General features: G+C 37.8%; 1 protein-coding gene across 4 annotated transcripts in view; it reads right to left on the bottom strand.

Moving 5' to 3' along the window:
• The window catches only part of cacna2d2a (calcium channel, voltage-dependent, alpha 2/delta subunit 2a), a 269,412-nt gene that overhangs the window by 66,650 nt on the left and 185,668 nt on the right, over positions 1-17,094 (bottom strand). For all 4 annotated transcript variants that reach the window (XM_047346803.1, XM_047346805.1, XM_047346804.1 and 1 more), the window contains 2 exons: positions 10,528-10,659; positions 10,288-10,345 (listed from right to left, as the gene is read on the bottom strand). In XM_047346803.1, the coding sequence (XP_047202759.1) occupies positions 10,288-10,345; positions 10,528-10,659 (190 nt within the window). The remainder of the gene's footprint in view (positions 1-10,287; positions 10,346-10,527; positions 10,660-17,094) is intronic.

Genomic DNA, 17,094 nt, shown 5'->3' with positions numbered 1-17,094 from the left:
TCTGCATCTGTGAAAGAGGTAGCATTGATCAGTGGTAATAGGGTTTAAGAGAAATGTGTGAGCTGTGATGGAGTAAGGAAGAATATCGCATGAGTCAAAGCTATATAGTGCTGCCATGGCTGATCTTCCACAGAGATTGCCCTGGCATATCAGCAGCGTCCCCAGGTTTTTTCATTGCCTGAAGTGCGACTGAATTTTGTCTTTGCCTCCGAGCGGGAGAGCATCAAGATCAGAGAAAGTGGGATATAGTCTATGGACCGCTATCACACTTCTGACGGATACAAATCATGGACCCAGGCTGGTATTGGGGTATAATTCACAACATTTTTGACTCGTGAATCCAGATGTGTCATTTCTGCATGGATTCCAGTCTGTAATTACCTCTCGGCTCCTGCCCACTGATGCCATTCTTTCCCTGTCATTACCCGGTCTCCTGCATGCCAAGGCCAGGTGACAAGCAGATGGGCTTGGCTGGTGCTGAACTGAGCCCGCTTGCCCATTCAGTCCCAAACCGGCAGCAGACCCAGCCTTTCAGCTTTTTAACGTCTCTGTCCATCCACTAAAGGTTATAAAGTAACACATAACACTGCAAGTGAGCAATCAAGAGGAGTATCCCATTTCAGACATCGCCACTGCATTTCACATAATGATGTGTCAGCTCCTGTTTGTTCTGATGCGCCTATTAGAGAAGATAAACAACTGCCATCTGAGACTTCATATCAATGCCACGGTTCATTATAAAAATGTTGGATCAAGATTTAGGTTGACATAACACGTTAATCACCAGTTGAGTCATGGTACACCTCCAGTCACATTTTTTGAGTAATCCTGACGGAAAAACAGAGCGAGATTACCTCCTTCAGTGAGATAATTAATGAATCCAACTTGTAATAAACAAGTAGTTAACGGCTTAATTCAGATTTTGCAGTATTCCTGTCAATCACGTGGATTAAGTTAATCCCAGGAGTATATTTGCCGAAAGGCTAATGCAACTGACTTCATATCGAAATCCCTTACCTGGTTTCTAAAGACCACATCTGTGAATCCAGTGGCTGAAGGACAAATGTCTTACTGAGATAATGTCAGATTTGTTTTGTATCACCTTCACCCTATGTCTAGTAAAATCACAATCCAGACACAACAGCAGGAGATGAATAAAACATGAGCTGAAATGCGTTTATATTGTCTTAAAACTGTTTGCCCACATGTTGCATATTGGTTTATGATAAAAAGTGCCATCAAAAAGTATTTGCTCCCATACAGATTTCTTCCATTTCTGCTCTTTTGTCACACTTGTTTCTATTTACATTGTAGATTCTCACCAAAGGCATCAAAACTGTGAATGAACACACTTGGAATTATGTAGTAAACAAAAAGTGTGAAATAACTGTTACCATTTGCAGTGCTTTAGATGTTGTTCTAGGTTCCACTGCGATGCTTGGACGATATGTCGATGAGTTCTAGGGTTAGTTATGGTAGGTTGGCCATTCTTGGGAAGGTTCCCCACTGTTCCAGGTTTTCTCTCTTTGTGGATAATAGCTCTGTGGTTCACTGGATTCCCAAGTTGATTTGTAAATGACTGATAGATGTCATTGGCAGAGTTTCTCATTTGTTCTTAAATGAATTTAGATTGGTGCATGACGTGTTGCTTTTTGAGTTCTTTTAGCCTACTTCTTGTTGTCAGACAGGTTCTATTTAAGGGATTTCTTGTTTCTATGGGCATGGTAGTGATGAGGCCTGGATGTGGCTAATGAAATTGAAGTCAGCTTTCTATAAATTTAGTTAATGACAGTAAATTCATGCCTTAGATTACTTTCTACATATGCACATGTTGGCTTGGGTTTTTTCCCGTAATAAAGGAAATCATTATTTGGAAACCATATTTTTTCCACTCTGGTTATCTTTATCTAATAATAAAATATGTTTTATGACCTTAAAAATGTAAGTGTGAAAACAGGGAACGAATACACTATATTGCCAAAAGCATTGGGTCAATGAAATTTGGTGATACAATCACTTCCATGGCTGCAGATGTATAAAATTTGGTGTAGAGAAACTTGACTGACCTCCACACAGTCCTGACCTTAACCTTCTTGATCACCGTTGGGATGAATTAGAGCAATGGCTGCAATTCTGATTTTATCATCTAACTATGAACACACTCCTAAACCTTGAGGATGGTGTTAACAGACTACTTAAAGTTGCTATTGCTCGTAGTGGTGGGCCCATCAACAATTTTGACCTTACTGATTAACAATAGCATGTCATGAAAGTTCATGTACATGTAAAAGAAGACAAATAGACAAATGCTTTTGGCAATATTGTGTTCATTTCCAAGCCTTGTATTTCATGGAGAGTTTAACACATTCTATAACCACATAGCAGGCAGTCTAAGAGTGGGTGCCCCATCAATAAAAATATAGGGCTACCACACTTTAGAAATAATTATTAGGAAAAGGCGTTGGCATTTGTTTAACACATCGCTGACATTATCTTGGTAATAATAGCTATTACCTAAATGATGTACTTGAACTGGGAAATCCTTCATTAAAAATAATAAATTTGCTAAGTAGCTTTATAACCATAAAACACTAACAAACTATAAAATACATCACTTATTTTCTAACATAAAGGGTTCCAAACACAACACCTGTTTCTGACAACATCTCTGATCTAGATAAAGCCTGGTACGTGGATGCTGCGGGTCTTTACACTCAGGGCAGAATAAGGTATCGCTCCAAGAGAGACGAGGTTAAAGCAGCTACGTTCACAGCCACCCCCCGAACCCTAACCCTTACCAAAATAAATCTAAAAGAAATGCATTATACAAGCAATGAATACAACAACATATTCTGCGTTGCGCTGATTGCAGTTTGCTGCTTTTGTAACAGTCTGGTAAAAGAGTCTCATTGGAATTCATGAAATAGTTTTATCACAGCCCAGCGCTATACAATCAATACATTCACTGTGCCGCCGGGGTTGAGGGGTGGGAGGTGTGGGGGTGGATGGGGCTGACTCTCTCGAAGGAGATTGTGTTTATGCACCCTGACTCATTCCACAAAGTGTTGAGAATTATATTTAAATGGGAGGAATAATCAAAAGCATTTTTGGAGACATGCAACAGATGCATTGAATGTTTTGGGCATGTTTTACAGTGAAGATTACTATTACATTTTTACAGTGTTTACCGGTAATCATGGGGATGCATATGGTACCTTCTGCTTTCTGTGAAATGTGCACACAGTGAGCATGCTTTGATATTAATGCATCATTTTCAAGAAGATGTGAGGACAGTAAGCACAAAATAATGGGAAGACTGTATAGAGCGCAGTGAGTGTGTGAATTTCTGTTGTGCTGATGGGCCTATTATTTTATGAACTGCTGCTCTCTTAGTGTTCCTGTGGATGTGGAAGGTGAATTGAGATTGAATTAAGATAAAAAAATATAGAAGGACAGCTCCCAGCGAGCCTGCAGGAGACAGATGTTGTCTGCCGCTTATTTATTCAACTTTTTGTTGATTACTGGAAGTGTTGCTGCCACTGTTCAGATTTCTGTATTTTAGCTTGTGTCCAGGATGGTACAACATGTTCTCCATTTCAAAATCTCTACCTTTTTACTATTCTGAATATTTCTCATACATACAGTTTACAGACAATTACAGCCCGTAATGCACTTTAGTCTTTTGGTAAAACTCAAAAAGCCTTGTGTCACCTTCAGCAACAACAATAGTGATGTCCTCTGACTCAGCGTCCACCTGAAGTGGCGCGACAAAAAGAATGAAAGGAGAAGGCAAGTCTCTGGACTCTGGACGTTGGGATAGTGTTTTAGGCAGCCTCAGCTTCAGGGACTGACCTGCCGTCATAATATTTGTGACGAGGTCAGATTGACTTTTTGAAGAAATCAATATGTGATGTAGCCTACATGCTGTTGTGAAGCTGGGAGGTAATGGGATCTTTGCAACGCTTGGCTAACAGGACTCTGTGCCTTTTCTCTGGTTATACATTTCTCTTTCTCTTTCCTCTGCCTCACCTTATCCTCTGCTTTGCTGCCTTTGATGAAAAGAACAGATAAAAAATTAATAATGTTAATATTTAATGTCACTGTAATTGGTGACAATTAAGAGCAATGATTGAATCATTAATTTTCTTGAGGAGGCTGCTGGGAGAGCAGAAGGGGAAAAAGTCTGCTGACCAATTTTTCTTTTTTAAAGCCTACCTGGTCAGGAACCAGTTTAAACTAGAAATCTATTATCCAACAAATGTCCTCCATGCATACCAGACCACATCTTGACTAAGAAATAGATTATAGTCTACATCAATTTATTTGTTACTGAAGCATGTTGAAGCGATTAGGTCTGTTGTAATCTGCTTGCAGCATCTACAGTATCTGGCTTATTGGCCATCAGAATCTGATAGATGTGCAAGTCTCATGTAAGGAAAAGAGCATGCACCTATAATGGAGAATATGGTACCTTTCTATACTGTTCATGTAAATCAAAATGTAACAATCACATTTTTATTTTATTTTTTTCCTTTATTTGGGGTTCCTAAATGTTTGATTTCAAAATTCAATAGTTTTTCTTGCTACAAATCTGATTTTACTGCAAATTTCTGAAAAGTTTAGATCTAAGTCAGTGATTGCTATTATTTTCAGTCTAAGCTCTACAGAAAGGAAATCATTAATAACATACCTCTAAATTTTTATTTTATTTAATAAACAAATTACTAACATAACTAAAATCAATTTTTTAATATTTTTTCACCTTTTCTTGTAGTGCCAAAAAACTATTATTTTTTGTACCCATTTGTCCCTGGATTGTGTTTATTCTAAATATAGAAACAATTAATCAGAAACTGCACTTTAGAAAAATAAACATAAATTAGAGGGCTTCCGCAGCATTTTTTTTTTAATTAAAGGTAAAACAATGGCTGCTATCTCTAAAGGACAATAAATTAATTTTTGCATAGAAACCCAGGAAGTTTACAGTCCCAGGATCTTCATATAAACAAATTTTACAGAAAAAACTCTACTGCTACAGAACAAATTTCAGTACAGTTCTTTACAGAAATACATTTTCCTTCATTAGTGAGAAGCTGACGTCACTTTAGCGCAGCTTGGTGACCTAGTGCTTCAATCTTTAACAAAATTAACAAAAAAATAATACTGGAGAGCCAGACTCATAAAAAAAACTAATAATAATCTATATCACAAAGTTTACTGCTGCATTCACAAGATGCATTTTGGCCTGGGCTAGCTTGTAACTATGAAGATATACAAAGTTTTCAGCTCAATAAAGACTATATTAAAATGCATATTTTATTTCTTTGACATTCAGCAGGTGTGTTATCTTTGGTCATTTGGGAATATTAATTTAGCAACTCTGCTGTATTTTGTGCTATTTCTTGACGAACATTTATAGATATATTTTAAAGTTTAAAGAAAAAATCTACATGTATGGAATCCAAAATAAGCTTAACTAAAAGAGATAACAATCCTTAGGTTTCATTTTATAAGTCCATGCATCACATGGGAGTGTAAATTGGTTTCGTTTGCCACTTTTATGCTCTACTGATGCAGGAGGTCTGTTCATTTTAATGTCTAAGAGACCTTACGCAAATATTAAAAGTCTTATCATATAGCTGTCCTTCTGAAGGATGCTGGGATCTTCTGATATCACAGAGGCACACATGACGGCCTCGCCTAACCCAACCAACTGTTCCTGTGACTGTTGTCGACCTCCAGAGTGAAAGTCAGTCAAGAAAGCAGCATGTTAGGCTATAATCACACAAGCCTGACCTGACACATCATGACCCCGCCTTCCGTGCACCCCGCCACTCCGCTCAGCTTCGGCACAAGTTGCTAAGCAACAGGACACAGGAGCACCTCTGAGTCCAACATGAGGAAAAGCTCAACACAATGACAGTGACAAACATGGAAGGCCAGGGAGGTGACAAGGTGTCCTTTTGTGGAAAAAATACCCCTCTTCCTCTGTCATTCCTCGTCACACAAGTCGCTTCTGCTCAATAGGCCCACTCATCCTTCAGATCTATTGTTCCATCCTGTCTCCGGGCACAACACGTGCAGGAATTAAGCTCCGGTGTAGTTTGGGTATTGAGCTGACAGATGAGACACAGGATTAATGCTTGAACTTGTCCTTCTGTGCAGCACTTTCTGTTTACAGGAGTCAACATGTTCACGGCGAAGCCTCAAGTGACAGTGCAGCACTAAGGAGACTTTTGTCTGCTGTTAACTTAATTATATTGTCAGAGGGAAGCCTTGTTAGTTTCATGGTTCTAAAAACAGTGTTAAGTGAGTTTTTATATTATTTGCTAACACAGTCTGAAATGTAAATTGAGACAATATTCTAATCACAATGAAGTAAAGCATTTATAATCACTGCATGAAATGAAAGTTAAGCTTTAACTACGTGTAATAAATATGTTATTATTTATTTACTGGAGATGTGTAGTGTGAACCAACCCTTGGACTTCATCTCCAAAGACTTCCTGTTCTCCTGCAGATTACAGGTGACCAGTTATTTTTTTATTTATTTATCCAAAATGATGTATCTTTCTGAAAAAAAATAAGCTGCTTTCTCAAGAAAATGTGTTTTCATAACCTTCAAATGCTACCATTATGCTTGTATGAAAGTGATCTGCAATTGAATTGGACTCCCGTATGTTAGGCAAAAACAGATATCATAAAGGTGAACCGTTGTACTTTGCTTTTAATTAAAATAATCAATAATTGATCATGATATTGTTTAATACTCATTATATCAAAGTTCTGAGTGCATGTGTGTAAATGTGCAATAAGAGCAGAGCAGACAATTAGTTTTAGATAGAAAGTTGCACATCTGTGAAACTTTCCATTGTAACAGAGGAAGAACTTTATTCGTTGGCTAAATTTAGCTCATTGTCTATATGACATCATACAACTCTTGCGTTGTCTGAAAAAATGGTCCTGATTGGCTGCCAGCCCATTTGGGTCTGTTTTACATCAGAAGTTGTTTTGGAGTATGAGCCCAAACCTCCAATCAACAAAGCTTCCATCAACACAAGAAACCAAACCCAACAACGGTCAGGTCCGTCTTTGGAGTTGCAGTTGTGACCAGTGTTTGTGTCTTGAAAACACCGCTTGCCTTTTTAGGAGTGTCCTTCGTGCAAACAGAAAAGCTGTTGGATGCTTTCAGCCAAGAGAGACTTGGGTGGCAGAACTACAAAATAGATGATTCCAAGAACGCAAAACGCCTTGGCTGACCCAAAGTAGGAGCAATCTTTTCCAGCTTATTCCAGTTTTTCCACAGTTTGTTAAATGTTCGACTGGTTTCCAAAATCACGAGTCCTTTCTCCCTCTTCCAAATCTTTTCCGAACAATTACCATTAGGTCACAAAGCTCCTAATTGGACAATCTAAATAATCTTCTTGAAATGTGGGATTCAACTCATGATAACTTTTAGGTGTTTAATCAGATTTTTAGGAAAAATGTAAGTCATAAAGTAGTGCATTAATAATATTGTATATATATATATTAGAGGTGATTTTGTTTCTTTGTAACTTTTAGTAAACTGTTCAATTTTTTTTCTATCAATAACTCTTTAACATAAAATTAAGAAATCATCTTATTTTTTTAAGTGCACTTTGAAGTCCCTGCATAGTTACACCTCCGGAGTTGCTCCTGGTGGTTCCCAGCTCAAAGCGGAAGCTTAGATAAGACAGGGCCTTTTCTATTGGGGCCCCGAAGTTCTGGAACGCTCTACCCTTGCAGATTTGACAGCCCCTTCACTGCCCATTTTTAAAACTCGTTTGAAAACTTACTTTTACTCACTGGCTTTCAACCCAACTGAGATTTGATTTTACTTCATTTTGTACTGGTATTGTTTTTATCTGTTTTTTCATTGTTTTATTGTGTTTTGTAGCAAGTTTCTTAATTTATTATTGCGTGCTTAATTTTCCTATTTTATCCCTTATTGTTATTTTATTGATATTGAAGTTCAGCACTTTGTTTCAGCTGTGGCTGGTGTTAAAGCGCTTTATAAAGTTGATGATGATGAAGTTAAAGAATGTATTGCAGATGAATAAATTTTATTGAAGTGAGCTGTGTGACTGATTTGATCTTTTATAGGCTTTGAGAATGGCTGAGTCATGGACAGCAATGGAGCTGATAGTTGCAACAAAAACAGGTTTTCTGTAAATTTTCTCTTTAAATGTACATTTATTTTGTGTATTCTCATCTTGATTGTTATTTTTCTGTTGTTATTGCAACATGAACTGAAATTAGTTAAGATAGTTGAATATAATATATTAATAGATCGGAATGAAAGCAGTTAAACATCTATGTCTTCATGCTCTAAACTTTACCTGAACCTTTAAGCTCCATTTTTGACAAATTTTACATTAATTTACCACCAATTCTCTGCCACTTTCAGTCTTTGTCAAAGTTTAGTTTAGTGTCCTGATTAAATATTTAGGGTTTCTTTATTCTGAATTTTTTGTTTTTATAATAATAACACAGTTGAAAGCTTCGCCCCTATGTGTTTGTTTAGTGCAAGCTCTCTGACTTCATTCACCTGACCTCAAACAGCTACTCAATTTAAACTGGCCGGAGACCAAGATGGAAAATGGGGTCAGGTCTAATCAACACCGCTGTCATGATTATGTCCACTCCACTCCAATCTGTAACCAGGCAACAGGCAGGGCTTCCACAAAACCGATGTGACAGCTGCAGGTAGATTAAAAGTGTAAAGGGTGGACAGAAACCCATGGCTGGGAGGGTGGGTGAAGAGGGTAAATGGGTGGACATCCTCATTTTTTTCCAGCATCAATCTTCTGTACATGTTTACGGTGCATTGTTTGTTGTCATTTAGCGAACTAAACGCAGGTCAGGAAAATGCTTCGTTTTACATTAAACAACCTTATTTTTGAAGCACAGGTTACAAAAAATATACAAGCACGACAGAATAAACTCTGTAGTATAATTCCTTAGATTAGTAATGAGATCTTTCGCCTCTACAGGTGGCTGGATTTATGAATTGATCTGGGGCTTTTAATGATGCATTTAAATTTTTATTTTTCTGAGGATCTAATGGTTTTACAACATAAAACATCTGTGATTTTAAAAAAAAATGAACTGGGTGCAAACGTTTTAATTTATTTCAGATGTTCATTTTAAATTGGCTTGTTTCCTGGACTTGACCTGATTTTAGGCATAGTAAAAAAAATTGAAAAAGGTTCATGTTGGAACCATTCAAGAACTTTAATGTTAGTCTGCTTTATCCATTCCCAAACTAGTATAATGTGCCATTAAGTAAGAAGTAAGAAGGTGTTCCAACAGGTCCCAACCTATCCTAAAAAGCTGTGTCAAAAACTAACTAACTAACTAAATTTAAGCCAAAATGCCTAAAAGGCATGTGGCTTCTCTGCAACTTGATCAGGAGCTACAATCCAAGAATTAGTTGGAATACTGTAACAAAAAAAAAAAAAATGACTGGAGAAAATTTGCAGTGAATTTAAATTGGTATGGCCAGATCTTGTTAAAAGCACTGAGGTTTTGCGTTTCCACTGCTTCTTCCACTATTTTGTAGATTGAAACGTTTGGGAATCACTGCTACAATGAGCTCTTGCCATACTTTAGTTAAAAGATTTACTTCTTGAAATGTAAATGTTTTTAGAAATCATAATCATCTTAGCTTCACTCCTGAAACTGAAAAAAACACTAATCGAAAATAATTGAATTTGTAAAACTGGATCATATGTTTTTTGCTTAATAAAGAATTATGATTATGATTAAGTAACCTTATGACCAGTGCATTCAAAAGGACATGGCAACTTTAGAATCAGTAACACTAAATGTTTGCACTGATTTGTCTTAACTGCAGGACAAAGACAAGACTTTTCCACAAAGTTCAGGAATCTTAGGGAATATCAATTCATTTTAAGATGAAGTCCTTATGAGTATGATCTGGGGATGGCAAATGTACCTAGCAACATTAAAGTCAAACTTTAAAGGTCCTTCACAGTTTTATGAAAACTGGCATAAGATCGGTACATCTAATGATAATTTCAATGTGTCAGTTCCTGAGCAGCCATATCTCCAAAGCCTGAAAATCTGTTGTTAAAAGACTAAATCTGTATTGTATCTGGAAGTATAATTTCTCCAAAAGACCTTTTTATAATCCAATTTGGGAACTAAATGCTACTAAATATGGAGTTTATTTCTAAAATTATGATGGTCAAAGTCCCTCAACAGACCTAACAAACCGAGGCCCTCAATAAAGACGAGACCTACCATGGTCTTCTGCGAACGTCGTACAGGTCAATCTTGTTGGGTGCCCTCCAAGGTGTGGCTGTAGAGAGCAAGAAAATAAGTTACAATCCACTCACTGTAGGACATTTTCCATCAGATAAGATCAAAGTTATCAATAAGCTGATAAGATGTTCTACAGCTGAGAACCTACAGGATTAATTTTGACTTCATTTTGTCATAAAATAAACTGTAGACTGTTCACCTGATGGTACTGAAGCATACCTGGGTAGTATCGCGTCACTCCTGTGGCGCTGCCAAACACCTGCCAGCGTAGAGAGCTGTCCTCTCGCCGGTTTTCAATAAAGACTCGCTCCAACGCTTGGGTCCAGTTGAGCTCATTTAGGATCACAGGGGCTAAAGAAAAGAAATAAATTACAAACATGTAAAAAGACCCAAAATAAGAGACTCATGGACAACTTAAACATTCTGAAATAATTTGAAATTTAGGCTGTGCACTGAAAGGTAAACGTGAAACTAGTAAGTATGTCTGGAAAATTTTATTTATTTATTTGGGCATAAAGAATACCAAAAAAAATGTATTTTATGCATTTACAAGGACATTTTTGCATTATTGTATTCAAAAATAATGCAAACAAGTTGTAAATATATAGAAAGGTTGTGTAGAAAAAATGCGTGTTTTTGTACAATTGCACATGTGGTGGACAATATATTTCATAAAAGTGGTCATATGATTTTTTTAAAGTTAATTTTAATGGTTTTGCTATGAAAATTAGATTATAATAATGCTATAATAGTATTTGCCATCAGACTTCAGCATTACAACTAGTTCTAGCACTTTAACAACTTGTTCAAACTCATACAAGCACAGCTGACTTTGTGAGTTGTTTGTTTCAGATTATAGATCTGATTACATGTACCTTACAACCTTCTCTGCTTGTTTATTTTGCTTTCCTTTCCCCAGTGTTTCCTTTTTTATAGTGTGTTGTAATCTAGTTAAAAATGCCAATAAATAAATTAATAAAAATGTTACAATGACATTGGTCCCTAAATTCCAACAAAACACTGTGTTTGTCTCCTGAAATAAGGCAAAGGCTGAGGTGAACAACCTTGTCTCTGTCAGCAGAAGCAAGCTGAGTGCATCAGGATGGATGTATGCGGAACCTCGGGCCAGCGGTGGCCGTCTGAGCGTGGCATTAGTCTAATCTGTGTGATCTCTGTGGAGCACACAGAGTAGTTCACCTTGAAGGAGGGTCATACCACATGTCACCTGTAGCATGGAGGCAGAAGCTCCAGCTGAATGTTGGATAGCAGATTAATGTCACTTTTTTCTGCAGGATTAGGCAGAAATTTGTGGATGCTTGGTTAAGGAAGTGAAACGAACACTTGTGCATCTGCAAAGGTGGGTGTTTTAAAGGGCAAATATAAAATTTGAAAGCTGGAAAGCCAATAAATATTGTAATTATGAAACATAGATAAATCCTAAATGGCGTTTGCCCTTTTTTGACAAGTGTTTGCAGCCACGCTCTCTTAAAAACAGGAAGTGAGTACCATATATGAATTATGACATGTCATCTAGTTTTGCAATGTGTGCAAGTGAAGACACAGACTGTTATACTGATAAATATTACAGTTTCCTTTTACAACAGGAATATGCTAAATGGATGTGTGGCTGCTTATTGGCAACCTTATTGGGATGGAGTGAACACTTCAAAGATCCTGTTTGCAGGGAATACGGTGGAGTTAGAACAGATAGCTCGGACAGGAAGTAAACAGCCTGACCACAGAAGCAACCAGAGCTGTTGTTTTTAGTAGTTATTTAGTTTCAATTAACTTTCAATTTTAGATGTCTTCCATCAATATTAAATGGGACATAATGTGAATAATTGCTCTATCCAAACAATCTTTCTGAATGTTTTTTTTCTTCATTTGTTTTTCTCTGAATATCAGTGAAATGTCAGAGAAAGTGTTTGATTGCAGCTGATAGTCTGACTGTCTATCAGTGTTTTAACTTTCCTTCCATCCATTTCATGAGTAGAATTAGCCTGAAATGACTTTGTAGGGCCAGAAAACAGTCCGTCATTTTCTACCGCTTATTCCATAGTGGGTCACGGGGAGCTGGTGCCAAACTCCAGCAGTCTATGGGCGGGAGGCGGGACAGGTCGCCAGTCCATCGCAGGGCAACACACAAACAACCATGCACACACTCATTCATACACCTAAGGGCAATTTAGAGAGACCAATTAACCTAACAGGCATGTCTTTGGAATGTGGGAGGAAGCCAGAGTACCCAGTGAGAACCCATGCATGCAGGGGGAGAACATGCAAACTCCATACAGAAAGACCCCCAGCCAGGAATCGAACCCAGGACCTTCTTGCTGCAAGGCAACAGTGCCACCAACTGCGCCACCATGCACCAGGCCAGAGAACAGTAGTGGAAAAACTAACTGCAGAGGTACTAACTCAACTTTAGTGGAGTTACAGACCGTATCTTTGGAATAACATTTTGATTGTTTCATACTGTGGTGCAGTCAAATACTCAGGAGTAAAACATTGCCTGATTATGAAGAGAAGAGACTTGAGACTTGCACAACCACTGCATGGGTTGCTAAAAACAAAGTTGGGTATTCTGGTGGCACAACTGTAGGGAGGAATGTTTTGACGCATACCTGTGCACACCTGTGTAACAGTGTTGGTCAGAATCAAAGCAGAAATTACAGTGTCCATCTAAATGCTGCCTACAGTCTTGTTCAACATTGTGGTGAATTACAGGCAGACTGGATTAATCACATTGTGCTTTTAAATCTTTCTATATTGTGCATGTTTTTGGTGTCTCCAAGGTCCTACTCTCAGTAAAACTTGGCTCCAGTTTTACTCTTCCTCACTGAATAAATCAGAACCTTAACTTTATGAACTCAAGCTTGCACTGGGGACTACTTTTGCCTGGGATGGACTTTGTGTTAAGCGTTTTAACATTCTTCTGACTTTCAGCAGCGTTCTTAGCTTATTTTGTGCTCGCTTTTTTCCTCACCAATTTGTTTTACATAATTCAGGATTAATTCACTATCGTGACTACTGTCCTAATTATCATTGAAAGCAGTTATAAAAATTGTGCTGTAAACAGTTTAAGTTCAAAATTAAGGGCATAGGTATCTCAAGTCCAAGGTAAAAAATCATATAGTTGAGGAATCAAGCATTCATCTGTTCAACAGTAAATTGAATAATACACCACAAGTACAGAATCAATATGCAACTCTTTCAATTGTATTTTGCACAGTGCTTATTTTTCTCCCACTTGTGGTCTCAATTATTATTTTTTTTCAATTCTAATAAATTCCTTCAACAACACATACATTGGAAGCACACACACATATCCACACACTGAAATGCTTTTGGTTTGTGTTTAATAGCTGAGCTGAAGTCAGAAGATGGGGAGTGCAATCAGAGGTTTAATAGCCACCTGATTAAAGAGGAAACAAGAAGAGGCGCTGAGCTGCAGAGAACTTCACTCGCTCCTCTGATTTAATTACTCAACCAACCAAAGCTAGATAAGCCTCAGAAACAGACAGGTCCAGCTTTTCTCAACACTGCGTTTTAATTTTACACAAATAAACGATCATTATCCACTTTTCCCATGCTTCCAATTACTGCAGAGTTTCAGGCGAGTCATTGGTTAGGAGGTAACAAGTAGGCAACAAATATTTTCTCATTCTGTTTGTCTCTTAGACTGGAAAGTCACATAGTATTAAAAAAATAATCAACCAAAAAATCATTAAGTCATTACATTTATTTTTATTTTTCCACCAGGAAGCCGTGTTATATCATATCCTTACAAAATTGCTGTTCCCAACAAAAGCTGAGCATTATTACTGTCTATCACAGTGCAAAAACAAATATATGCAAAACAAAACACAACAAACAGCCCAAACAGTATCTGGAGGACACGAGTGTGAAAGCCAAATTGCTGCCATCACCGAGGAGAGCTTGACACAAGCACAAAGGAGGAACGGCGGAGGTTAGATGCAGCTCTACAAGTGAGCAGAAACTTAAAACCCATCTAGGGAGGCAGTTGGGGGTGATTGATGGAAAGAAACAAAGAAATTAACACGAGTGACTGGCTGCTCTACAGAAAGGAAAAATGCGATTTCTGGCCCATAAAATCAAATGAGGGAAAAAAACACACAACTGAACAAATTTCCTAATAAAACATCTAAATAGATATAGATCAAATAGTTTTTATGATTCTACTTTTTATTCCAAAATGTCCATCAACACTTTATGAAAGATATTGACCACCACGTCATTGGTGATTTATCATGATGGCCTATTTTTTGCTTTGAGTATTTTCCTCAAGTTTTCTGTAGCTTTTTGATGATTCATTTCAGAAGGCTGCATGCCAGTAATGCTGTAAAATTCATTGCAAACAACAAGAATGAGAGTCAAAGAGCTTTATCCCTCATAACTCAGTGTTTACATTTGCCAAGAGTCCAGATGGTGAGAAGAACCAGAAGGTTAGAGCTAGAGAAAGCTTTTAGTAGAATATTCTCACTCGTCAGGTCTATACTCTGAATATTTGACTGTGGTTTGCAGAGAGATGATTTAACCCACATTTTTAGTTTCATCTAGACTTGAATAAACACCCACCAATAAAAGTGCAGGTTGTTATGAAAAATATTACAATTTAATACAATATAGTCTAATAATAGAATAATGCTATTAACCAAGGGGTTATGAATGCAGGAATGTATGAAAACACACAAACAAACTCAAGTTAAAACCTGACACAGGACCTAGAAGACACTTCATCTTTCAGTTCGTCATCAGTATGCTGAGTTTTCAGCAAAACGCTCCTAGGCTGCTTATAAAGATCCTTATTAATCCATTGTTAATATTTGAGGTAATTTATTGAGAAAACATTGGTCATCTCCACAGTAATGTTTTTATGCCATTTAGATTTATTGGTATGAAAAACTGCCTTAAAAAACAGTCAGTCAGTCAGTCATTTTCTACCGCTTATTCCATAGTGGGTCGCGGGGGAGCTGGTGCCTATCTCCAGCAGTCTATTGGCAAGAGGCGGGGTAAACCCTGGACAGGTCGCCAGTCCATCGCAGGGCAACACACAAACAACCATGCACACACTCATTCATACACCTAAGGGCAATTTAGAGTTACCAATTAACCTAACAGGCATGTCTTTGGACTGTGGGAGGAAGCCGGAGTACCAGTGAGAACCCACACATGCACGGGGAGAACATGCAAACTCCATGCAGAAAGACCCCAGGCTGGGAAACAAACCCAGGACCTTCTTGCTGCAAGGCAACAGTGCTACCAACTGCACCACCGTGCAGCCTTAAAAAACAAAGTTAAACAAATGCTCTTAATCAGGTCAGGAGCTGAACAGAAACTGATGGGAATAGCAGACAAAGTCCAAAGAAAACACCAAAAAGTGCTTCAGAAAACCTGGAGATGCTGCCCATCGTCATGTTAAAAGATTACAAGAAAGTAAAGTAAAATCTTAAGAATGCAAGATGGTTCAAAACCTTTGCACAGTGCTGTCTAACACAGCTGTGTTGAACGTTGTTAGCTGCATTTCTTGCATTTAACATTTTCTTCAGTGTGAGTCTGTGACTGACAGCTGATAAGAGCTGGAAGAAGGTCTCTGTGTGTTTATGCTGCAAGCCAAAACTAAAACAGCCACATTTGAACTGCCTCCTGCTGCGTCAGAGCAAATCTGCCAAAATACACACATTTGCACACAGGAATGCATATCTGCAGGTGATCTCTGCAGAAAAACCGGCACATCACAGATAAGAGAACACAGCAAACTAATTCTCTTTGATTTATTCAGTTAGGATATGCTGTGACTTCTTTGGACAGTTGATAAAAAGACAAATTTCCCCTGGGTGGTGGTGTTTGGAGGGTGCGCTCACACAGTCAGACAGGGCCTAGGAGCGCCAGCTTGGCCTCATCTTTCACCTGAAATGCATTTCTCTCTGATATCTTTAAAAGGTAATTCATCAGTGTGCCGTTCCCTTGACATTTAAAGCACCCTTGGCTTTGCACCTTTATGGAGCAAGACTGCACACCAAGTAGGGAAACAATTATGAGCGGGATTTATGGAGCGTCGCTGTGTGAGATCATTCCTCAACTCCCACCAACCTGGCCTCTATCCTACCTCACTCCCAACCCCCCACGTACGTACATTCTTCACAGTGATGTACCTCAGATTAAGACTGAACTGATCTGTCCCTTATGCCCTGTAATAATCCAACACTATAAAAATAAGTACATGGCCTTATTATGTACACTGTGCAGAGAAATAGCATTGTAGTAGGCCAAAAATAGTCCCTTATGAAATCCATGATGGTATTTGGAGCTAAACCTATTAGCTGAAGCACTTTGAAGATTTATAATAATTTATGCTGCAATCGTCTGAGGGTGAAACAGAGAAACTAAGTTGAAAGAATATTCTGAAACAATCTTTGAAAACTTTGCTTGAAAATGGAATAACAGATGCACCAAAAAATCGAACGGGGGTAAAAAAAATACTTCTTTAAAAACCTCTTATACATTAGAACTGCATTACTAGCTGAAGGATGCTATTTAATTATACATTCTATCTTTACTCCAAAGGTAAAATCTTCAGGTTTGCAGATTGAGAATTCAACTGAAAGATCCTAAAAGTCATGAAAAGTTGAAGGTTTCTCACCAAAGCTGAGCTCAAAATCCAATATGGCTGCAGTTTATTTGCACTTGTTATAATTTCCATCTCAATAAATTTTTTACACACAACACTATACAACCTACTTTAGTGAACATTTTGCCATGGTT

Source organism: Girardinichthys multiradiatus, chromosome 20 (assembly GCF_021462225.1).
Source record: "Girardinichthys multiradiatus isolate DD_20200921_A chromosome 20, DD_fGirMul_XY1, whole genome shotgun sequence".
In the NCBI taxonomy this organism is placed as follows: Eukaryota; Metazoa; Chordata; class Actinopteri; order Cyprinodontiformes; family Goodeidae; genus Girardinichthys; species Girardinichthys multiradiatus.
This window is presented reverse-complemented; position numbering and strand designations above follow the sequence as displayed.